The sequence below is a fragment of the Crocodylus siamensis genome, chromosome 1, assembly GCF_052110815.1.
Source record: "Crocodylus siamensis isolate JL-2025a chromosome 1, ASM5211081v1, whole genome shotgun sequence".
NCBI lineage: Eukaryota > Metazoa > Chordata > Crocodylia > Crocodylidae > Crocodylus > Crocodylus siamensis.
In genome coordinates this window covers 415,878,518-415,904,083 of record NC_143395.1, presented here as the reverse complement: position 1 = coordinate 415,904,083, position 25,566 = coordinate 415,878,518, and the positions used below count along the sequence as shown (strand labels likewise).

The window sequence follows — 25,566 nt, the reverse complement described above, 5'->3', positions numbered from 1 at the left end:
GCAAGTAATGCTTACCCCTACCCCAGGAAGTATTCCCTATCCGTCTCCTGGGAAGAGCTTTCATAAGGTAAATGTTAAGCTGCAGAATGCAGTGGTTAAAACCCTTTGTCTATAATTGGATCCATCTGTGTTTGGAGATACAGCAGTTCTGAAAGTCCTGCTATCATCATCTAACAATAGCTGATCTTTATCTCCCAGGCTGAGGCTGGACAAAACCATTATACTGCTTTAAGGGCTGGGGCTTAGCACTTATGAGCGCTGCCAGCTGATGTGTTGGAACTGCTGTCAGTATCTGCTCTTGTCCCCCAGTAATTGAAGCTAAACCAGACAGCTTAGACCAGAATGAAGTAGCTGCTAAGCTACTACAGTTTACCTTCCACATATGGCAGGGTAGAGCAACCAGATGTAATGTCTACAACAGATCCACTTGAAATAAAGCGAGTCCTTCCTACATCCAGCTTTTTTAATCAGTATAATTGTTTGGTCTGTTCATGCCCTGATTCCAGGGGCTCAGTGCAGTAGGCTTAACAATGTAAGCAGGGAAAAATCTTAAGTTTCTTCTGTAACACTGTAAAATGAGGCAGGAATGACAGCATTTGTCTTCACATTTTAATATATTTGTTTTCACTCAATTTTCATATCAAACGCAATTATTTAAAAAAAAAGGAATTGTGGGCGTTCGTTACCCCGTGATTTCCTAGTATTCCGAGTACATTTCTCAAGGAGGCAGCCAGGTCAGCTTTCCAGCTTGTAAAAATCTTCCCTTCCAAAAGGAAAACTGCCTCTTGTACCACTTCCACAGTAGCACCTTGCTGCTTCAAACTGAGTTGTTACATGTTTTAGTATTGAAGGGCTCATTCATTTTCTTTAAGCTGCTTTTATATTAGAATGCTGTAAGACTTTGACTGCACTGGTATAATTAAAACAGTGTAACCTATCTCGTTTGAACACAGTTATACCCCTATAAGTGTGCTTATACCGATAGAGTTATTAGCATATGGAAGATATATAAATGTTTGTCCATGCTAAGGCTAGTACCAGCCTTATAAAAATAGAAAGAAACATCACTCATAACCAGTTTCATTGCACCGGTGCAACTTTCATATGAAGGCTGAAGCTAATCCTGCAAGTACTTTTAGAGTTTTGTTTATGTTGGAATAAACCATACAAGTTTGTGTCCTGGAAAAAAACATTTGCTAAGTATCTAGGCAAGCATGTACACAGGTGGGGTAACTTGAGGTAATTGATGGCCAGTTAATCATTGAATCATAAAAAGTGAGTGTGGGAAGGGACCTCAGGAGGTCACATCTAGTCCAGCCCCCTGCTCAAACCAGGACCAGCCCCAACTACGTCTTCTCAACCAAGGCTTTGTCAAGCTGGGTCTTCAAAACCTTCAAGGATGGAGGTTCCACCATTTTTCTGGGAAACCTGTTCCAGTGCTGTACTACCCTGTGTGGTGGGCCTGTAGGGGGTGCTGCTACACTGAGCCACCCACCTCACTACACCCAACCACCTACTAGGCTCCACGTGCCTCCCTGGGTCGCCTTGCATCTGGCCAGCCGTCTTCCTGGAGCACACCTGCGAGCCTGGGGGTACTGTTGCCACCACCCAGGGTCTGGACTGTTCTTGGCCCTGTGCCCCCTGGGAAACACAAACCTTGTAGTCCTAGAGGGTGCTCGGTCTACTGCTAGAACGTGGGGTGCTTCCTTTAGCCTGAAGCAAAAAAGCAGAGCCTCCATTAGTCAGCTGGACCAAGGGGGCACCAAGGTATAACCCAGTCCCCCTCCCAATAAGTCTCCCATGCTATGCTTGGAGGAGAACTTTATTGGTACAGAAGGAAGGCTTGGGGTAGGATACAGGATAGAGCAACATCAAAGAATAACCTTAGAGCAAACGGTGTGTCCTGGTAGCCATTGATTTATGCAACTGCTGTACTGCAAACTATATATCAAGTGACCTCACCTTCCAGGTCCAATCAGGCAGGTGTTTCTGATGCCAACCAGTCAGTTTAAAAAGCAATACTGGTCACCTGGTGGTGTTGGGCCCCTGCCCCCTTGCCATGGGGTAAGTTTCCCAAACAATAGGGGCTAGGGTAACCCAGGCAAGCAGGTCGACAGACAGGTGAGAGAACTAGTCACATGACCTGCAGAGGTAGGGAAACTGACTGAAGGAGGAGCAGGCTCCGCCTCCCACGGGAATGTCTCCAGCTCAGGTTGCAACTCAGGGTTACCTGAAACAGCTGGAGGGAGGGCTGCCTGCCCATTGCAGTGACCACAACCAAACTGAGACAGGTGAAGAGACAATGGCAAGGAGAAATCTAACGAAGGGTCTGTTAATCAGGACTTGTAGTAGATTAGACCAACAGCATTTTGGCAAAAAAAGTGTGGGAAGATGCTGGGAGGGCATTCTCCCACACCCTCCTTGTGAAACAGTTTTTCCTAATATCCAACCTCAGCTTCCCTTGCTGTAGCTTGAGCCCATTGCTCCTTGTCCTGTCATTTGCCCTCACTAGGAACAGTCCAGCTCCATCCTCTTTGCAACCACCCTGCAGGGAGTTGAAGGCTGCTTGCTGTTAAGTCCCACCTTGGTCTTCTCTTCCCTAGACTAAATAAGCCCAGTTCCCTCAGCCTCTCCTCACAAGTCATGTGCCTCAGCCCCCTAACCATTTTTGTTGCCCTCTGCTTGACTCTCTCCAATTTGTCCACATCCTTTCTGTAGAGGGGGGCCCACAACTGGACACAAGACTCCAGATGTGGCCTCCCCAGTGTTGAATAGAAGGGAAGAATCACTGCCCTTGATCTGTTGGCAACACACCTACCGTTGCAGCCCAGGATGTCGTTAGCCTTCTTGGCAACAAGGGCATACTGCTGGCTTCTGTTTAGCTTCTTGTCCACTGTTACCCCCAGGTCCTTGTCTGCAGAGCCGCTGCCCAACCAGTCAGCCCCCAGCCTGTACTCGTGCATGGGACTGCTCTGTCTGAAGTGCAGAACTTTTCACTGGTCCTTGTTGAACCTCATGAGATTTCTTTTTGGTCTAATCCTCCAATTTGTCTAGGTGTCTCTGAATCCTAGCCCTACCCTCCAGCACATCTATTACTCCCCCCAGCCTGGCGTCATCTGCAAACTTGCCGAGGGTGCGCTCCATCCCATCTTCCAGGTTGTTGATGAAGATATTGAACTTACCTGAACTAATGTAGAAACCAACATCTCTCATGAGAACAAGTTAAAAAATTAGACCATGCACACTGTAACATTTCCTAGGCATGTTTAACCCAGGATACCCACAGCAGCAACATAAGAGCCTGTCTACGAGAAGGGATTCTTTGGGTAATTATGCATCACTTCCTATCTGCCTGGTTGCCACCTGGTCCTATCTAAGATAGGTCCTACCTTGGCTAGACAAAGCTTTGGCTGGGACGATGTAATTGGGGTTAGTCCTGCTTTGAGCAGAGGGTTGGACTAGATGTGACCTCCTGAGGTCCCTTCAACCCTCACTTTCTGTGATTTTATGTTGGCACAGCCTCCTTGAAGGACACTGTGCTTTTTGCTTACAAGCCCCTTACTTCAGGTTGGAAAGGAATTTTTTAAAGATGAATTGATTGATGTACTCTTTAACTAAACAGGAGTCCCCATAGGGGGTCTCTGATTCAGGTAAATTATCGTTGCTTTATGTATGCAAGCTTTGTGTACACAGAGCGTTTAGATGCATGCAAAATGGGGGTGGGGGGACCTCAACAGTGAATATGACACATCCCTTAAAATTGCAAAATTCACCAAATCATAATGTCTCTAACCTCTCCTCTGACACCATTGCTCTCAGTGGCTGTTCTGAGAATAATCGAAGAACTCTTTATTAAATCCATGTTTTGAATTAGAGGCTTATAAATCTGTCTGGCAGACCTGGAGATTCCAGATTTATTCTCACATTTACTTCTGTTTGTTCTATAGTTCTTGTGAATGTTAACAAAAGTTCAGACAAGAGCTCAGGTCAAAGCGATTTGTCAGCATTTGAAAATATGCTTAAGGCTGTGATGAATTGGGAGCATCTCATTTTCCAATCTAAAATAGATTTATGCATCCATCTTCAGTTTATACGATGTCAGGAGTATTTTATACTTTCCTCTTATATTTAAAGCCATATTCCTTGAAGCTTGATTTAAGATAGCACATATTGTGCATTTTTTAATTTACTGTTTTCTCCATGATAACATTTGCACATGAGAACAGTATAAATTAATCATCCAGAGGGTGGCTACATGAACTGGAAAAACAAACTCTTCCAGGTTCACTGGCTTTGGCCTTTCCCATAGAAAGTATTCACTGATTTCCCCTCTTTCCCTCAACCTGCATGCCTACCACTGTGTGTGCAGATTCTGCTGAGCTTCACTATTTCATTTAGGTCCTCCATGGTTTTTTTTTTTAAAGAAAATTCCTTTAATCTCCATATCTGTTTAGATTCTGTCAAAAATAAAATTTATACAATTAGTTTGAGATAGCCTTGCAATTGCCTCTTTGTTATTTTTAGATAAGGGCAAGAAAGTTCCCCAGTGCAAAACAGTTTTAGTCAGTTGAATTTCTAGCAGGTTTAGCTAAAACTTTCTCTTAGTTTTAACAATCTTCTGTTTTCTCTTGGTATGGAAAGTAAGATCACTGATGATCCAGAGCAGTATCACAATAAAGCAAAAACAATATAGTATTCCAAATCCCTGCAAAATCTTTATATCCATGTTAGATATGTACTTTACACTTAAGTTTTATTACAATTGGTGTAGAAGAGATCAGCATTTTAATATACTCTTAAATGGATTCTTGATACTGCGCTTTCTCCACTATCACAGGAGGAGGAATAAAGCCCCTTCTCCCCAGTTTATTCCCACGTATAGGAGGAAGAATTGTATATTGAGTCATTTAGGAGTTTTGCTCTTGGGCTAGCACTGCAATATTTTAGCTGAGCTGATAGAAGTCTTCTAGGGAATCTGCAGTTAAACTAGGTGACTGTTTATCAAAGTGTATAATTTGCATTTCAAATTGGGAACCACTAAATATTCAGCACAAGGAAGTGGTTCATTACTGGGAGCTTTTTTAAGAGAGACAGTTGAGAGAAGTTGCTAGACCAATTTGTTTTGCCAAATCTTGCTCGCCACTTCCTTTCACATTGTTGCTGGTGATTTACCAATATATTGTCTGAAATAGAAAGTTTCCCTGTGCCAAGCTTTCACCTCCTAATCCATTCAGTTATGTCACAGTACAATGCCTCAAAGTGGAAGGACTGGCAAGAGCAAGGAGAGAAGTTACTTCAGAGGCAACACGCTAAGAATTAACAATGCTGTGAAAGGAAGTACCTGGAAAACTACAAAGCAGTTCAGTTAGTTTCTGTTCGCGCCTCTGTCAGTGACTCACTGTGTTGCCTTTAGTAAACCACTTTATCATTGTTGCTTGGTTTCCTCGATTGTAAAACACAGGTAGGATCAACCACAATAGTTCGTTGATCTCAATGGAGCTTCCAAAGTACCGGTAGGCAAGTAACAAAGCACTTGAAAGTAGTGACAGAGAGAGCTGGCTGGTAAATCCAGTGGCCGTTCTGCAATGAAGCCAAAGATTTGAAAAATATCGAGGAATTGCAGTCCTGCACAATTCCACTTCGGAAATAGCAAACCATGATGAGCTGGAATGATTTGTCTGTCCACCACGGAATAGCACTTGTGAAAATAACACAAATGTCAGGTTAGGAAAGCAGTTGCCAGGACCTCCAGGATCCACGGTCTAGGGACAGTCATGGTTAAATATAGGATGTATTTTTTTTTTTTTATGATAACAAATGTCCTCCGGAAGATAACTTATCATAACTGTCCTGGATACTATGCAAATGGCTGTAAATGGCTGTCTTCTTTGAGGCAGTCCTGGTGGATGCAAGTCAAAACCTGGGACAAAAGAGGAGAGCTGACACCGCCCGTTACACACACAGCCCTTCCAAGCTGCATTGCTGCTCAGTGGCCCGGGACAGCACACAGTGGCAGGGTTGTCGTGGAACGACTGGCAATTAAGTTGAATGGGCTGCGATTAACCTACAGAGGCACAAGCATTGCCCTTAGAAAACGTGTTAGCACATTTGATCTCGCGTATTTCATGGGTACTTCAGGTGTGACAACAGACTCCGTAGGATCCTGGAACAAAAGGGTTTCGCACAGAGAAATGCAGTCTCTGTTCACACCCAATAAGGAGGTTTTTATAAATGAAGAGACGTGAGATTGAAGAGCCCAATTTGCAAAATCTTAATATGCTGGTATTTTTCAACCTCTAGGAAACTCTTTCCTGCTTCTTGGCTCATTGTACATCTCTGCAGGCAGGCAGGTGAAGAATTGGACTTGTTTTCCATGTGAAACTGCTTTCTAAGCCACCTAGGTAGAGTCTAATTTATGGAACAGGAAGAAAATGCATTTTAATTGTGAGGAGGAGTGAGACGTAGGTGTGAAAGAATTTTGATTAACGTTTTCCATGTTTATCTCCTCAGATAATTAAACTGAAAGCAGAGGCTCGTCTTGATCTGCTAAAGCAGATAGGGGTGTCTGTGGATACGTGGCTAAAGAGTGCAATGAACCAAGTGATGGAAGAACTGGAAAACGAACGCTGGGCGAGCCTTCCTGCCGTGACCAACAATGGCTCGTCGCACTTGGTACTGTTTGCAGTGTGTAAACTTGTTTTCTTTTGAACCTTCACTAGCATGGCTCCTATGCTATAGTACATAGATCACATTTAATACTGGGAGGCAAGTATTAAAAAACCTAGTGATTGGTCAGCTAACATTAGAGCGAGAGAGCTGTGTGTGGCTCAAGTGAATCTAATTTCTGGTAGTTTATTCTGAACTAGTACAGGAAGGGGAGTGCTTTACCTAAAGTCTAGAAGGGAGTAGAAAATAGGATTTCTAGGCTCTATATCCAGTTCTGTCTCAGATTTCTTCTGTGACCTTGGGCAAATCTCATCTCTACTTACCTCGTGCATGCAGAAGTTTGATTAAAGGTTTATTTGGCTTTCTGTAGTGATCGGATGAAAGGTATAGTTAAAATTTTCAAAGCATCTGAGTGTCTTTGGCTGCTAAGGCACATTTTCAAAAATTATTTAGACACCCACTTAGGAGTTTGTCCAACTGAAAGTGAGCGGGACATAAGCTCCGAGTGCTTAAGGGTACGTCTACACATGCTGATTTGAGGCACACTAGCCATTTTTAAGGCACATTAAGAGCACAGGTCTATATGTGTGTGCCCTTAATATGCCTTAAAAACAGCTATTTTAGGTTATTCGCACCTAAATTTGATACCCGCAAAAGGCATGAATAGCTAAACTGCCTTAATGCACGTGTAGACGTGCTAAGGCACATTAACGCAATGTATGTCGACTAACTTTAGTCCCAAGTTGGTCCTCACACCCCATTAATGTGCCTTAGTGCATGCACATGTAGATGCGCGCCTAAATCGCCTTAATGCGCATTAGGCAAATGCACATTAAATGTAGGCACGCATAAAAGCATGTGTAGCTGTGCCCATAGAGTATGAATGGATGGACAATTTACTGCAGCACAAAAGGTTCTGGGGCTTTTACATGCATCAGCTGCCCCATGGGATGTACAGATCCTTTCTGTGGAATAAATGAAAATGAGACCATAATAATTTACTCCTCTTTCACTGCAGGTTGAGCTAACATGGGTAAGCTTTCATTTACTACAGAGTAAGAACATGGAGGTAGGCAATTAACACAGAGCAGCTGGCCTGTGGTAACCCCTTCCCACTCCCATTTTAGTCCTGCAGTAAATTGTTCATTTGTCTATGCCCTAAATCTCTTTTGAAAATAGGATTTTATTCCCAAGTCTCTTAGATGCTTTTGAAAATGCTACCCAGCATACTTAAAGTTTAGCTCCAGGATATATGAATGTAAGGTAAAAGTATGGTGATGAGTTCTTATCAGCTAGAAATGACACTCATTGTTCTTGTAATGTCTGCAGATCTTTGCAGAACAGACAAGAAGGTCAGAGAGATCTCCCACACAGCTTGGAGCCGGAAGCTTATTCCCACAAATGTTGAGTTTCAGAGGATGCAATTTTTTTTTATCTAAATCAAGATGGGGGAATAAAAAAATTTAAGCCAATAGATTTTCCTTCCCTCCAAAAGAATGCATCTCAAAATAAATTCTGATAAATAATTTCCTAAACCAAGAAATCCTGTTTGGAAAACAGAAAGAACAGAGAGAGCTCTTAATCTTATTTTTGCCAGGCTGTCACCCTTGGCAATGCAGTCAGCCTTCACCAGCAATAGACAAAAATAAAATTCCTGAAAGTGTAGTCACTTTGCCTCAAACAGGGTGTTAGATCGTAGGCATCTCCTTAGCGTATGGCAGAACACTTAACCTTCAGAGGCTGCCGAGGTCACAACCGGTGGGTGTGCTTTTCTTTTTAATTCCAGTGGACACGTTCCATTACAACCTTCTGCTTAATTCACACTCTGTGTTAATGTTGTTGACAGCTACTTTTACCTCCACTGACCTGTGAAGTATAACTGGATTGAGGTTTTGCTTTTTGTGGTTGGTTTTGCAAGGAGACGGCCCCCTGGCTTTGAGCATAGCCTTCCTTAACTGCCAACAAGAAAGAGAAAGGGCTGTTCAGCCAGGATGCAGCGTTTGCATACACACAACTCATATTCCCACTTTTTTCTCTGATCCTTTAGTATGTTGGCCATTACCCTTTCAATGATCAGGTGTTGGCCATTACCCTTTTAATGATCAGGTGTTCTTCTGGCAAACCCTTGTGGAAGAAAGTCTCTCGTTTGAGAGACTGAATTTTTGTGTCAGTGTTAGCCAAGCTTCTGTTCAAGTAAAAATTCAGCGGATGCTTCTAGGATTTACTCTGTGCCAGGTGGAATAGAATTGGATGCGGACTCCAAACTATATTAACAATTATTTATATTGCAGGTTGTTCCAATCCCTGTTCTCATTACTTGGTCTCTGGAGGCTTTTCCCAGGGATGGTGTTATAATGAGAGAGAGACTCAAGTCACAGAATTCAAATCCAGCCCTTCAGACATCCCAAAGCTCAGGGGGGTTCTTATTCGGTTTCATTTCAGGCCCCTTCTAGCTATAAAAGATGAGTGCATGCTACATTGCTATGTTTAACTGTGTTTTTCTTTTCTTTTTCGTCTCACTCCACCCCACCTCCCTTTGCTTCCTGTTGCACAGGCTGGATTCTTCCCAGTGCCCTTCCTCGGTCCAATCAGACACACAAACGGTTGACTCCACATCTGAAGCCGGTGCCAGTGCCTGGCAGGCTGGCAGATGCTGGAGCGTGGGAGGCTGAAATCTAATTTCCATTTTTCCCCTTTACACATGCACACGCCCTTGTATATAAAAGATCATATTGACCTTGGCAGCAGGATGGGGACAGGCCTAAGATGGTATTTCTTAAAGCTGTTGCAGCTATTATTTTGCTTGCCATTATAAAAGGAACTTACTGCTGTGCTTTTTGTGTTAGATGCACTTTCACTTCGCTCGCTAAGATGCAGGCACTTTTCAGTGTTAAAGGATCAGCCTTTCTACCTTTGTATTGCCACACATAGCAGAACAAAGCCAGGGTTGCAGTCGTCTTATTTTGTTAGGAGATTGTTTGCCCAACACAGCTCTTAATAGATTTTCTTTTAATGAGTTGGAAGTAACACAGCAGCGTAGATGAAATCTTGCTATTTCAACATTTATTTAACCTGCTAAAAAACCACAATCCTGTAACAAGCCCAAGGAATCCATGTCCCGTCACGTAGCCAGTTGGCTGCCTTTCTGGTATAATGCCGAAATGCCCAATTTTAGGAGAGAATACTAAATGATTTATTCCACTGTAGGTGCCAACAAAAGCTTTAGTCATAATTTTGTAATTTAGTGCCATCTGGAAAACATGTTTAGTACTACTGTTACATATTAGTATAACTGGGAACTCTGTTCTTCAATGAAGACAACAGATACATGCTAAATAGGATGCAGTCTATTTATTCTGTGAAAGGGAGAGAGAATAATTCCCATGTTTGTATTCGCATACGATTTAACCTCTACTCAGCTGTTGAGTCATAAAAAATATATACCCACAAAAGTATACTTCCCAGGTGTTAGATTTACTATTAACAGGGAGCTGGATGGCCTTGGTTTAGTGGGCTATAAAACCATTTACCTTGCAGGTCACTGTTTCCAGTTCAACCCAGATTGTTAGCTGTCAGCAGCCTTAGTTCGCAGTGTCTGTAGAGGTTTTGGGGAGGGAATGGATAGACTTCTCTGCTACTTTCTACTTGAAAAGGGGTCTGTCCAAGTCAAAGTTGAGGTGCAAATGTAAGGAGGGTTTTTTCTGCTGTTGGTGGTCCTCCACCCGTTCCAAGAGGGAACTTCTAGATGGCAGTTTAGCCCCCTACGTTAAACCTGCCCAAATAGATCTACAAATAAACTATATATTGGCATATTGATCTACACTAAGTCTGTATAGATATCCTGTTTCCTTTCTAAATATAACTCACTACTTATTTTGATGTGCTATCAATATATTATTTCAGTATACCCAAGTTTATTTCTGCCTTTGGTTCATTTTTGCATACCTTCAGTATTGCAGGTGCCGATGGCTTTGTTCTGGATTTATGCAGACACTCATTGGCAGGTTGTGTGTAGAAAGTTAAACAAACATAGGTGTTCTGCGTCTTTAATAGTGCTTCCTCCTCTTTGTGTTACGTGTCCGCAGATGGATTCTCTTGGAGGAATTTTAAGCAGCCCACACACTGTGGATTAAAATGGCTTTTTTTTCCCTTAGAAAAAACCAGGACCAGATGTTTTATGAACAAGTATTTCTAGACCTGATATGCTAATTCCATGATGCTTCATATGGCTGTCAGCTGCAGGTTTAGTAGTGGCTGCACCATTTTTAGGAGCTGAAAAGATTGTGGCTTTATTTTAATCTGCCGAGTGCCAAATTAAGAGCCAATATGTTAGCTAGATAGGATAATAAATACTAAGCATTACAGCAGTCTCTTAGTATTACAGGTGAAATGGATGCAAAGTGGATTTCAGTGGAAATGAATTAGGAAGCTTTAATCATAGCAGATGAAGGGTAGAAGGGACCTCAGGAAGTCGCATCTAGTCCAACCCCTTGCTCAAAGCAGGACCAGCCCCAACTGCATCATCCCAGCCAAAGTCAGGTCAAAATCAATCTGGGCCTATGCACTACGTTGAATTGCAGTGAACTTGCCATTTATTCCAGTGACCTGGCTTCAAATATGACTCAGGTGAAAAGTAAAATTGAGCTGTTTGCTCTGAACAGAGGCCATAAATGTTGGTAACATCATAAAATCAACGGCCTGTACATCCTTGTCCTGGAGATGGCCACCGGGATGTCACAGATGAGGACTGAGCTTGATTTGGCAGAGGAGTTTGGGGAAGCCGTCGCAGTACCTGTCTGTCCCGCTCCTGACTGCTTTGCTGTGTTGTGAGCCACCTCGTGTTCAGGAGGAGCACAAAATCCACCTCCAAATTAAACTGCATTAATGAAGTGAAGGCGGCAGCTTTTCTAGCAGCGTTGCCCTTGATTTCGAAGGCCGGCGCCTTTTTCACATGAGATCGAATGTTTATCCGGGACTGAATCCAGGCACAAAGCCAGAGTCAAGGGCTCATACTAACTGCATTTATAGAAACTTGTATTTTTCCAGCCTCTCCACTTGGCTTTTCTTTTTGCTTTTTATAAACACTTTTTAATTATTATCCTTCCCTTAGGAACCTCTCACGTAAACTGTACTAAAAAAAACTAAAGGGAGTACTTGTGAGGAAAGCATTGGAAGGAAAGTTGATTTTTCAGTTTAAGGTTTAGTGCTTTATTTTTCTGTCCCTTTCAGTTTATATCTTATGGTCATAGGTGCAACACTCAGTGCATGTTTTTGCCATCAGAGTACATTTTGTAACTCTGAAGGGTGGTGCCTGAACTTTGGACTTGCCCCATATAAATGTAATCTTTTCCAAACTCATCATTAGTCCCGGCATCCAACAGTACTCTTACTGTGAAGGTTGAGCGAATGCTTAAAATACATGCGGCTGCTCTTCAGTCTGACAAAAATGTAAGTTGATAACTTGCATTTTTTTGCTTCCGGATATTTGCTCATGTGGGTGACTACTTTCCTGAGGTCATTTTGAGAACAAATATATTGATTTTTAGTGATGCCTTCCTTCCTTTGGTGTTTGCTAAAGAAAGAAACTTAAATTGTAGCTTTGCTTATTCCTGAACAGACTAGGAGGCTAGAAAGTTACTAAAGCTGGATGATTCATTTTGCTGTTTGTTTTCTTCCCTCTTGTTTCTACCATTTAGTATACTCAGTTATTTTCATATCTTTTAACAGCTCAACGCTGATACAGAAAAAGAAGAAGGGGAAGAGTTTGAAGACAGCATGGATGTTTTTGATGATAGCAGTTCCAGTCCTTCTGGTACTCTAAGAAATTATCCACTGACCTGCAAAGTCGTTTATTCCTATAAGGTTTGTATTTTTTTTTTAAATGTCAGTCTCTTATCCATGGGAAAGCCGTCAGGCAAACGGAACAAATGTTTCTGATACTAAATGTCTGGGGGAAGTTTGCTTGAGTAAGTAAATGTAATTATGAAACCTGTTTAATGTGTCTTATATTAAATAGGCAACCTATTACAGTATAATGTTAATAAAGTTAACAAACTGTTAGCAGGTGTAAATACATTTGTTACAGGGGTGGTGGTTGTAGCCATGTTGGTTTGAGGACAGAGACAGGTAAGGTTCTTCGGGTCAAACTGATATCTTTTACTAGACCAACTCAAATAGTTGGAAAAATTCTTCTTTGCAAGGTTTCAGGTATAACTACCCTTCGTCAGGCTGAGGAAGGGTGCTTGTACCCAAAAGCTTGCAAAGAAGAATTTTTCCAACTATTTGAGTTGGTCTAATAAAAGATATTGGATTTTACCCAAAGAACCTTGTCTGCCATAAATTTGTTAAGTACATTCGGCTTCAGTTCAACAAGGTACTTAAAACGCATGCTAGTATAAAGAGACAAGTGTCCCACTGAAGTTAGTGGGAATTGCTCCCTATGTTAACAGTTAGGCATGTGTTTTAAGTACCTTGCTGCATCTGTGTCTGGTACATTTTGTATGTATTTCATACTTATGCATCCTTTTTTAGGCTGTGTGTATGCTAGGAGTGCTGTACTGGTATAGGAATACTGGTGCACTCTACTGGCAAAGTCACCATTTTTGGGCAAGACAAAGTTATACTGGTGAAAACATGGCTGTGTTGACTTCTGATAGCAGTGCTGTGTCAGGCAGTAATCACACCTCTTTGCATGCTTCACTGAAATAGCCGCGCCAGCAGAAATCAGTAGTGTCAATTTGCCCTTAACATAATAAAAATTACAGAACTAAATAGGCTTGCACATATTGGGGGATGTTTCTTTTGAACCAGCCCACCCTCCTTGGCTGGAAAGGTCCCTTAAAACTATCTGCCTATGAGCCAGAAAACCTTCACTGTTCCCAGAGGCCTTTTTAAAGTATTCTGCATTAAAATGTTTTGCATTTATTATTCATTAATTTCTAAAAATTATCACTTGTGTGTGTTTCTCTGCCTGGTGTGTGTCATGCCATTCCTTACTTTGGACGTGACCTTCCTTTTGTTCTAGGCTTCTCAGCCTGACGAACTGACCATTGAAGAACATGAGGTATTGGAAGTGATTGAAGATGGAGATATGGAAGACTGGGTAAAGGTATTGTTTTCTTCGCTCATTTTCATCTCATTATATCATTTTGAAAGCAAGGGGGGGATCAGCACTTCTCATCATGGTCTTACTGCAGTGTGCAAAAACTAAGTCCTTTGCATCCCATTTGCTTACAGGCACGAAACAAAGCTGGCCAAGTGGGTTATGTGCCAGAGAAGTATCTGCAGTTCCCAACATCCAACAGCCTGTTGAGCATGCTGCAGTCTCTGGCAGCGTTGGATAGTCGGTCACACACCTCCAACAATTCAACTGAAGCCGAGCTAATCTCAGGCAGCTTAAATGGAGATTCCAGCGGTGAGAGTCAATAGAGAGTGCTGGCCGATCGATTTTATTCATGAAAATGTTGTGATGAGCATTGTCGACCCGGATTTCTTCTTCTTAACAGTGATGTTAGGGCAGGCACTGTCTTGCCTTGCCTGAGGGCAGCCATTCCTATCAATCACCATTCTCATATGTAGGATCTTCTCAATTCGTCCAGGACCAGCTGTGATTCCCAGCATTAAGCCAGCAAAAGAAAAATGAAAATCGTGTCCAGTGTAGCAAAGATGCCATGCTGTACACAGAGGAAACGCTCATTCTAATTTGTTTTTTTTTCTGTCTCCCATCTATAGTCTGTTTTGTGAAAGCACTTTATGATTATGAGGGCCAGACAGATGACGAGCTGTCCTTCCCAGAAGGAGCAATCATCCGTATCCTAAACAAGGAGAACCAGGATGATGATGGCTTCTGGGAGGGTGAATTCAATGGGCGTGTTGGGGTTTTCCCTTCTGTGTTAGTGGAAGAACTGACAGCCTCAGAAAATGGGGAGACTCAGTGGATTGGAGATATTCAGGTATGTAAAGAGTAAATTGGTCGTGGGTTAAGTACTGGTGTGACCTTCTGGTGTTTCACAGTGCCCTGCATATGGTCAAGGGGCTTCTCTGCAGCAGTCCCTTGTAGCCTGTTAGTGCTGAGCTTTGACAGTCTCCAGATGCATTGTGTGATCCAGACAGTAGCTGCTATGAGGGTGTGGGGTGCAGAGTATGGAAAATGGATATTCAGGCTTACACTGATCATGCTCTCATAACGTAAAAGTGAACGTTTACCTTTATTTTCTAAGCCTCCATAATATTTCTCAAATGATGCATGTTGGCAAATATCACAGATTTGTGCAAAGAACAAAGGAGCGGTCAGAGAGGAAGGGAAATGAGCCACAGGAGGAAATTCCCAGTCTCCTTCCTGCAATTAATTTGCAACACTGAGAGATCAGACAGGATCTGGCAAAAACAGCATTATTGGCTCTTACAGGTCTATTTAATGCTTTCACATCTAAGACTGTGCAATACCTTCACAGGTTTTTAGAGGGCAAGACAATTTAGCTGTAGGATATTAACTAGAATTTCATCTCTAATACATATTTTAAGATTGTGGCATTTCAAAGACGATATTTTATTTAACCAGTTGATATCATCGTAAAAAATTAAACACTTTCTTGCTTACGACTGTGTTGCTAGAAATCAGAATTCACTGCCTTTACTGCAGAGTGATTTGTGTAGTTTTGTTTTATTGTTGCTCTTGAGAAATGGCCATACCAACCAGCCTGGGAAATAAGTTCAATCACATTACTAGCGATACAGCTCACATGTCCTGATGGCTTAGCACCATTAGATATAAAAATGTCAAAGTACAGGCTGTGTTGAAATCAGTAGGAGTTGCTGTTTTTATGCAAGCAGTTTATAGTTTGGCCCAAATCAAAAAGGACACTGATGTTAATACCTCCTGACCAAATGTGTATCTTTCTTTTGTAAAGCATCACATGCCCATGTGATGCTATATAAATATTAATACCAGTTTCAGCTTTATACTGTTTCCTTATTGCAGCTATGTGCCTGAATTTCATTATTCTTCCTTTTTCTCTCTGCATTTAAATGAAACACACACTCTCAAACAGTAATAAAACTAATGATCTTCATGTTCAATTTTGTGTAGGTGTATTCAGAGAAATGTGCTCTCCCAGTTGATACATTTTTAGAACAATCTTCAGACAATCTGTCTAGATTACCCCTGGAAAAGCAAGGGAAAAAATCTGCTCTCAGTGGCATCCTGTGATTTTTTTTTTATTATTATTATTTATTTTTTTAAATCGCTATTACATATCTCGGCTTTCCTTTCCAAATACAGCTGACAGGCATTTTTGTTTGACAAACACAATTTCTTACTAGATGAAAACAATTGGGATACAAGTACATGTCTGTGTGCTCATAAAATTGGCTTAAAACAAGTAAAAATCCTCTCCTCTTTTTGAATACAGGTGTCTCCATCTCCAAAACCTCACAATTCCCTTCCACCGTTGCCACTCTACGACCAGCCACCCACGAGCCCTTACCATAGTCCAGATAAAAGAGGCTCCCAGAGCTTTCCCAGATCACCGTCAACTAATGGTAAGAGATTTTTCTACTAATTCAAGAAACACAACATCCAAATGTTTGTTTGAAATAAAAAATTCCACTTGCAGTGAAAGCATGTTTTTTAAGGAGGGGGGTTGACTAGTTCAGTAACACTGCAGTGGTTTGGTTTTTATTGTTCACTCTTTCAGAAAACAGTTTCAGTTCGGAGTCTCCTGGATTTTCGCAGCCTCCACGGCTTACTCCGGAAACTTCCTATGGCAAGCTGCGACCTGTAAGTCACAAGTGTTGCTGTGCTTAATGACGTGATAATACAGAAACCTGTCCAGATCCTCAGGTGGCATCAGTTGTCATAACTTGAGTGAAAGCAGTGGGACTTACTTTGTTGATGCACCCACTCAGAATTTACCTTACCGTATTCCACAAATACTATTGATGCAATTATTATATTTTGGGTTTTGATTATCACCCTCCCCCCCCCACTAAGGAAGGCTGGTTCCCAGATTGGGGGCTGTAAAATAGATGCATCAAAAAGCAACAGACACATGGATAGGAGCCAGTTAGATAATGAAACAGATTAATAAAATAAAGCTGCACCTATATGAGCAATGCATTATGACATATGCTGAAAGGCATCCTTGGATCCCCATAATTCCCTCTCAGGCTTACATATATTTATACCATTAGCAAAGGAGGTGTTTAGATCTTGCAGGGCTTACATCACTACCTCATGGTTTGGAAGACTGTTTATATTGTATGTATCTTATGCTCTTTATGAGCAATACTGTTGTCCATGTATGCATGCCTTACAAATATAGAGAAATAGGAATCAAAGAAAAACATAGGTGCGAAAACAGCTGGATCATGGAATTTGCACTAATGTTTTTCAAAGATTTTGTTGCCAAACACCCACATCCAAACCCAACACCCGAGACTGCTGGGTGTTGAAAGGCAAGTCCACTTGCCAACAATCTGTCTGGACGCATAAACCTGTTGGTTTCTTTGTGTTGGGGTTAAGTTCCTTTAAACTCAAGTTAATTGAGCTCAGGTTGCATCAAGGGCAGTTTAAGTTGGATATTAGGAAAACATTTCTCACTGGGAGGGTAGTGGAGCACTGGAACAGGTAATCCAGAGAGGTTATGGACTCCCCATCCTTAGAGGTTTTTAAAACTCATCTAGACAAAGCATTGGCTGGGATGATGTAGCTGGGGCCGGTCCTGCTTTGAGCAGGGGGTTGGACTAGATCTGACCTCCTGAGGTCTTTTCCAACCCTCATTTTCTACGATTTTATGATTTATAAACCCTGTGGGTCTTAGTTTGGAGAGCTCCTAAGGTTATGATCCAATACATTTTGTGATGTCTGTGCCATATAAAAAGGGACGTTGCCAAACAAGGGAGGAGGGAACTGGTTAACTAAAAAATTAAAAACCCATCTGCTGAGATGGTTTGAAATCAACAGCGTAGGGATTTTAAAGTTATAAATCAAACCACATGTTATGTTCCAGTAGTTGTATTTTATAAGCATTATTTTTGATGTGCAGTGAGTTTGCAGACAGTAATGTCTCTTGAGATCCATCTCTAGTCTTTCAGCACATAAAATGATGGTTTCTTGTCCAAAGTTTAAGTCAGAATTGTCTAACTAAAATGTCTGTCCTTATTGCTAACAAATGCCCACAATTCCCATTGTTTGGGTGCAAAGGCCTGATTCATTGCACTGTTCACTGGAGCCACACGGAACCAAAAAAGTATTTTATATCATCAATGAGTGCTCATCGGAGGAGCTCTCTCTCTAAGTTTCACATCCTGGTCTCCTAAGTCTTACTCTTCCTGTTCTTTGGGTAGTTTTAACACAGTAGGTCAGTGGTTTTCAACCTTTTTTCATTTGCAGACCCCCTAAAAATGTTGAATGGATGTGCCAGACCCCTTTAAATTGTAAGTGAGGGTGTTCACATAGTTTTAATTAATCAGAGATAGGGGCTGGTTTAAACTGTGAGCCCAGCTCATAGCACGGCAGCTCCTTTAATCCTGAAGTTCTCCCTGCCTCCAATTATGTCCTCTTCCCATGATTACTGATTGGCAGACGGGCCCCTTCGGTCATCCTGCTCACCGCTTGCTCCTGTTGGCCAGGAGGGGTAAACTCTGGTTTTTAATATGCTGTGGTTTTTGCCTCCCACTGTGCAGCATATTTAAAACTGCGGTTTTCCCCTTCTGGCCATCAGGAGTAAGCAGTGGGGCCAAAGGGGCAGCCGCTGGGGGGTGTGCGGGGTGATCTCCAAGATTAAAGGAGCCACCGCACTGCAAGCTGGGCCTGTGATTTAAGCCAGGCCCTAATCATAGGCATCTTTCGTGGACCTGATAGACAGTCTGTGGACCCCAGGAGCCTGCAGACCACAGGTTGAAAACTGTTGTGGTAGGTGGGATACAGTTGTGTTTAATGGCATTCTTGCTGTTTTTTTAACATGTCTTTGCTTGTTATGCCTCAGCAAACAGATGTTTCACGATAGTGTTACATTTTAAATATGCTTGCTTTAAGTAGAATTTGAATCTTGGTATAACATTGCTGATTGCAGCATCCAATAGCAGTGCCATGTGAGCTGTTACAGCGCATTTTGAGAATAAGAATTAACATAAGGCTCTGGGAAGTGCAACAATAAGTTGCAAGTTGTTAGAGCAGGATGCGGCTAATTGGGTTAGTATTAGAGCAGGGATGGGAGAAATGGAGGATCTGACCAGCAGTCAAACTCCATTTCCCAACAGCCCCTGCTTGCATCACTGCAGCTGGTTTCCATGGAGACCCTGGCAGATGCCATGACAGCAGGGCCAGGGTTTCCATGGACACCAGCCCCAGCAGCGCTGGCAGGGCATGCAGCTGGGCGGGGAGCTGCTCTGCGGCCAGAGCTGAGATCTTGCTGCGGTGGGAGTGTGGTCCGGAGCCAGGGCGGAGCCGCGATCTGCTGCTTGCACGTCCCTGCCTGGGTCGTGCAGGCAGTAGATCGCAGCTCTGCCCTGGCTACAGACCACACTGTCACCACTGCAAGATGAGCAGATCCCTGACCAGTCACACATCCTGCCAGTGCTGTTGGGGCTGGTCTCCATGGAAACTCTTGCCCCATGCTGTCATGACCCTGCCGCTGCTGTGGTCTCCATGGAAACTGGCTGCAGTGACACTGGCAGCGGCTGCTGGGAAATGGAGTGTGGTGTGGGCCCATTCCGGCCCACGCGCCGAACGTTGCTTGCCCCGGCATTAGAGGGTCAAAAGAGCATCAGATACATTTTAGGTAGGTCATTGGAGTTCAAAGATGCAGTTATAACATCCATCATTGGTTTGATAGGTCAAAAACCTGACAAAAAACCCATGAGAAGATTTTTATTTTCCCCCTTTTAAAAAATTTCTGCTGGTAAGAACAAAGTTCGAAACAAAACGTTCAAAATCATAGCCCCTAACTGATTTCATATGTATTGCTCATTGCAGGCAGAGTGCAGTCCACACAAGCTCCACTCTCACCATTTGGGTGTCTTCCTCCCTTAGCACAAACCAAGATGGGCCAAACCGTGAGCAGAGGAAATACCTTCGGGTACTAGAATCACAGGCCTGATCACTGCCTTTCAGCAGGGTTATTGTAGGCATTGATTGATTGATTCCACTTGGAACTAGAAGTTCTGGTCCTTTACATCACTTTTAGTCTATGTAAATAGTCATGAAATGTCCCAGCATCTTTCTGAGAGTCGCACGTGTTCTGACTGTTTCAGGTGCGAGCAGCTCCTCCTCCCCCTACACAGCATCATCGCAGGACGACAGAGAAGATCGAGGATGTGGAAATTACTCTGGTGTAACGATGGGACTAGCTAAGTAGTAGTGCTACAATCAAGGCCAAATGTGGTGTTTGGTCAACCTCGTTTTTAGGCACCTTTGCATGATGAAGACTTTTAATAGATCAAGGAATAGGGAGGATTTCTTGTGACAGTGACATGCTGGATTCCTTCCCACCATCATGAATATTTTGTGCCTTTTTTGTTTTATATACATCATTCTTCCTCCCTTAGCACAAACCAAGATGGGCCAAACGGCAAGCAGAGGAGATGCCTTGGAGCAGGTTTCTCTTTTGGCTGAAGATGGTCAATTTTTATATGGAGGCTTCAGAGAGAGCCTCATTCATGCAACTTAGTCATAGCATACTTACACCATGTGCATTAGTACAGTATATTACTGTTGCCATAGGAATGTGTTAAAGATTGTCAATTCTTCAAGTAGCAGTACTTGTCTGATTAGATATTAATCAGATCTCATGGAATTACAAAAAAGGGAACAAAATGATAGGTTTAAAGAGAGGCTGGCTCCTCTTCAGTCCCCTTGATGAAGAAAAAAAAAAGGAAAATAATCTTATAGATAAGAAAAAGTGCTGGAGACCACATGACATGAATGCACACCTCTTCAATAATTAACTGTTAAACAGAACTAAAGGCTCTTTGTATTAATATTTATGCAGTTCATTTAGTAATAGAGTATCTAATATGGAGGTGCTGAATTAGTAGCAACATCTTGTTTCCATAGCATAAACCAACTGGTAGAGAAGTAAGTGAGATTTTTTGTCTAGATCTGGAAATTTGAGTTTCATTTCTTTTTCTTAGCAGATTTTTTTTTTTTCATTTTGGGATCACTTTTATCCCGGTTATTGCCGTGTACTTTACTATCCGACGTTAGCAGTATATCTTTGCCATCAAAACATCTGGCTAGAGTTAGAAGTTACATTTAGAATATTTACATGCATTATTTAGTTTCCGCATTGGATAGTCCTATAGCATTTCTCCCCGCAAACCCATTAACTAGCCAAAATCGAAGAACCAGGAAATCCTTGGCATAGCCCAGTCCTTCAGAGCTCCTTTAGGGCCAAAATTAAGAGAGGGAATTGTGCTCTCAAAGTATTTTTGTGCGAGAAAGAGAGTCTGAGGACGTCAAGGCTAATTTCAAACTGGATTTCTCTGAGAAAGGAACTGTTGACATTTCAGAGAAATCGGGGTGTGTTGCGTTCTAACATGAATTGCAATGGTAAGAAGAGTGGAGACACCCTTCCTTCCAGATGAAAACATTTGTTTCTATAAATATGATCACTAAATTGTTCTGAAAATAGCAATACTTATCAATCAAAGCTTTGGTGAAAAGGCATCTACAACTTATTTAAGAGCTGTTATATGGGTTATATTGAATGCGCTCTTGTGTGTTCATTTTTTCCTATGTTGGTAAAGTAAGTTTCTACATTTAGTTAACTAACAAGGGCTATTTTTTTTTGAGGCTGCATTTACAAAATCATTGTACAAGATGTTATCATAAACTTTGCACATCCTTGTAAATCCCAACCCCATCTGGGGCTCTGAAATGTTAGTACTTGCCAATGTCTCTCTTCCCAGTGGGATTTTAACCAAGAGTGAGGCTGTTTGAAGAAAAAAATTCATCGGCCAGTTGCTAAATCAATGGTTGTCCATTGAAGATCCTTTTCTGTGTGTTTTCATTCTTTTGCACCTCTTGTCCTGTTGATCTGTTTGAGGTCTTTTTATGTGTTTATCAAACTTATTCTTAAGTTTAAAAAAAAAGTTTTTAAAAAGATTTAGCTATTTGCAAAAAAAAAAAGAAAAAAAAAAGCTTCATAATGCAGAAGAAATTCAAGTATTGCCATAAATGATGTTCCAGTTCAATTTCTTTGGCCAGTTTTTCTCTGTCCTTCATAACAGACTTTCAGAATTCAGAAAGTGTTATTTAAAATCTCTTTGGTTGTACTTTAAAATATTTTCTGTAAGAGCTGCTAATTTTATTTAAAAAAAAAGAAAAGTTGTAAAAATATGCCTCCTTTTTAACTATGATTTCTTCATACAGGGCATGTATTCAACGTATCATCATGTACAGTGTCAGTACACTGAAGGCATTAGGTGCAAATGCTTTCTTTATATTGGCTGTAAAAAGTTTGTATTTATTATGTATAAAAATGTTGAATAATAATAAAAAAAAGTGGAACTAACTCCCAAGAGCCTCTTGGTACCAAGCAGAGCTACAAACATGGAAGAAACTTGTCTGGAAAGTTTGCATCAGATTTCCACCCAGAGTGAAGAGCAAAATTTCTCACATCTATTAGCCCTCTCAGTACCATCTTCCCAATGCAAGCAGATATTTTGTGTCTTGGTTCATTTTTCATGTAACCCTTTCTATTGCCAGTCAAACAGACGTCTAGGTTTGGATATAATCAGCAAATATATTTTAAACCAAGACTGTTAGAAATCAGCTCCTTCTGCCACACTGAGTCATGATAGCTGGGTCATTTATCCCTGCTACAGTGGTATCATGGCTGGTGCTTACTGTAGCATAAAACCTGCAGCTTCTTTCAGGCCAGACACTTCGTATAACTTCAGCTACTGAAGACGAGGCCTGGATCACAGGAAGGAAAACTCCTTGTGGTCCACCTGCCAAGGAACAAGCTCTGGTGCCATCCCCGTGAGGTGCTGAGCTCTTTGAAAGTTCGTGGTGCCTGTTCTCCTGACATCACTGATGCTTTTGATAAGCAGACAAGACTGTTCTTTCACACTCGGCTCTCATGACACAGGAGGCACAGTGGGAGATACTAGCAGCTGGCCATGCATCAAAGAACAAAACCGCTGAGGAAAGCAGGGTTTGCTATCAAGCTTTGGCAAGGACGTTTAATTCTCCAAGAACAGAGTCACAAAGCTCAGTGAGTAAAGAGAGGCAGTGAGTTGTGCTAGACTGAATTCAGGCAAAAGATACGGCAGGGTGACACCTTAGAGACTAACTGGTTCGGAGAGGCATGAGCTTGCACCTACAAAAACTCACACTTCTAAAACCAGGTAGTCTCTAAGGGGCCACACCACTGTCTTCTGTAAAACTCCAGTCATTTAAATAAGGACTTTGCATCCTTTTTGAAGAGCAGAGGTGTTAAAATTCTTGTCTAGTGCAATGATGCTCAACCTTCTTCACCTCCAGAAAACACTAGCTCTTTGCTTTCACTTTTTGTAGAACAGAAAAATAATAGAGCAGGTCTGCTGCTGCAACCAACTCAGCAAGCCCACTGCGGGGCAGAAGGAATTAACACTCACGATTCCTCTTTGACATCTCTGGGTTTACCTTGAGAATCATGTTTGCACACTTAACGGTGCGGCACTCTTGGGAGGATCTCAAGGCATCCTAGGATGCCACGGCTGCCTGGTTGGGAAGCTCTAGTCTAATGCAGTTGTCCTTTAATTGGTTCAGAGTGCATCAGTGTACGTCATAGAACGAACAAATGAAACTCTCCTTGGGTAACAAAGCCAGACAGAGGGGTGGCTTCTTATGCCCAGCTTCTCAATGCTCAGCCCTCACTGTACCACTTAGCAAATCTGTGGCCCAACGGGCTTAGTGTGTTTAGACGGTGCATAGGAGCTGCGGCCTGGTCAGCCTCTAGGCAGTGTCCCAACATGTCACAAACTGATCTAGCCATTCTGTGTAGACTGGACCAAAATGGCCCTCCTCAACTCCCTTCCTAGCTGCTACAACCTCCTCCTCCTCTCGGCTGGGTAGACTGCCTGGCCTCTAAGTTCCCTTCCAGCCCTGTGATCCTGCATCCCCTTTTGCCCTCCTTGCATCTGTTCAACCTGCTACTGCAAAGGTTATCTTCCCAGTTTGTCTCTCTGACCCTTTTCTTTGCTTCTCTCTTTTCCTGCTCCTTCCTCATTGTATCAAGCATAAATGTCTCATCTTCCCTTGGAAGTGCCTGTGCGCTGCCAGGTGCCTTGGATGACCAGCCAAGCCAGCCTTTGGTAAAAGCCTGTTTGTAGAAAATTCCTGCTTCCTCTGCCATCTCTTTGTGCATAAGAAGAGCTCCCCCTCGGTCGTTCACAAAGCCGTGTCCTGTTTCAGATTCCTCCTTCAAACTCTTCTTTGCAGTGATAGTACAAATGAACTTCCCAGCGGCTGGGCATTAGGTGTTCTGTGCCCACTGCCTGTCGCGCTGACTGCCAGCACAAAACAGTTGACGTGGATGAGGAGCAACGAGGTGGAATTGCAAACTTGCTGCCCATGCTCTTCATCTGCCACTGAAATGCCGGTAGGCTGGAGCTGTGGTTTAAGAGCTCACTGCAGTTGTTTCCAGCAAAAACGGTGGCAAGCAGAATAAGAAACAGGTTAAATATTTTGTGACCCAGAGAAATTTTAGATAGGCAGAAGATGCAAGTCGGCCCAGGCAGTGGGCAAAATCCTGCTCTCTATTAAAATCTGTGGCAAAGTTCCCATTTATCCACTGAGCTCGTGGCTCTTATGCTTTACAACAGCACTGTGCTGGCCACAAGTGATCTTGGCATGGGTGTAAAGAGAACAACATCGATTTCATAGACATTAGGGCTGGAAGGGACCTAGGAAGATCGAGTCCAGCCCCCCACCCAAAGGGCAGGAAGTCAGCTGGGGTCATAGGATCCCAGCAAGATAAGCATCCAATTTGCTCTTGAAGGTGTTCAATGTAGGTCCTTGAACCACTTCCGGTGGCAGGCTGTTCCAGACCTTGGGGGCTCGGACAGTAAAGAAATTCTTCCTTATGTCCAGCCTGAAACGGTCTTGCAGGAGTTTGTGACCGTTCGACCTCGTCATCCCTTGGGGCGCTCTGGTGAACAGATGTTCCCCCAGATCCTGGTGGTCACCCCTGATAAACTTATAGGTGGCCATCAGATCACCCCTGAGCCTGCGCTTTTCCAGGCTAAAGAGCCCCATGGCTCTCAGCCTGTCATCACAAGGTCTGTTTTCTTGACCTCTGATCATCCGCGTGGCTCTCCTCTGGACTCTCTCAAGCTTCTCCACGTCCTTTTTGAATTGTGGAGCCCAAAACTGGACGCAGTACTCCAGCTGCGGCCTCACCAAGGCCGAGTACAGGGGGAGAAGGACATCCTGGGATTTCCTTGAGAAGCATCTATGGATGCACGCCAGCGTTTTGGTCGCTTTACTAGCCGCAGCATCGCATTCCAGGCTCATGTTCATCTTGTGGCCAATGATGACCCCCAAGTCTCTTTCTTATGTAGTTCTAGCCAGAGGAGCACTGCCGAGCCTATAAGGATGCTGCAGGGTTTCAAGGTGGAGAGCCTTGCATTTTTCAGTGTTAAACACCATCAGGTTCTCGTCTGCCCATTTGCTGAGCCTGTCCAGGTCAGTCTGGATCGCCCGCCTGTCTTCTGGCGTGGATGCTTTGCCCCAAAGTTTGGTGTCATCGGCAAACTTGCCAGTCTGTTCCTGACTCCAATGTCCACATCATTAATGAAGATGTTGAACAGTATGGGTCCAAGGACAGAGCCTTGAGGGACCCCACTGGTCACAGGGCACCACGATGAGTGACTGCCATCAATCACAACCCTCTGGGTCCAACCACGGAGCCA

General features: G+C 42.8%; 1 protein-coding gene across 4 annotated transcripts in view; it reads left to right on the top strand.

Moving 5' to 3' along the window:
* Positions 1–22,175, top strand: part of FCHSD2 (FCH and double SH3 domains 2) — a 247,700-nt gene extending 225,525 nt beyond the window's left edge. For all 4 annotated transcript variants that reach the window (XM_090030771.1, XM_090030773.1, XM_090030772.1 and 1 more), the window contains 8 exons: positions 6,511–6,672; positions 12,394–12,528; positions 13,691–13,774; positions 13,903–14,080; positions 14,398–14,618; positions 16,077–16,206; positions 16,362–16,444; positions 19,921–22,175. In XM_090030771.1, coding sequence (XP_089886897.1) covers positions 6,511–6,672; positions 12,394–12,528; positions 13,691–13,774; positions 13,903–14,080; positions 14,398–14,618; positions 16,077–16,206; positions 16,362–16,444; positions 19,921–20,004 — 1,077 coding nt within the window. In that variant the 3' untranslated portion in view covers positions 20,005–22,175. The remainder of the gene's footprint in view (positions 1–6,510; positions 6,673–12,393; positions 12,529–13,690; positions 13,775–13,902; positions 14,081–14,397; positions 14,619–16,076; positions 16,207–16,361; positions 16,445–19,920) is intronic.
* Positions 22,176–25,566: the final 3,391 nt, after the last annotated feature.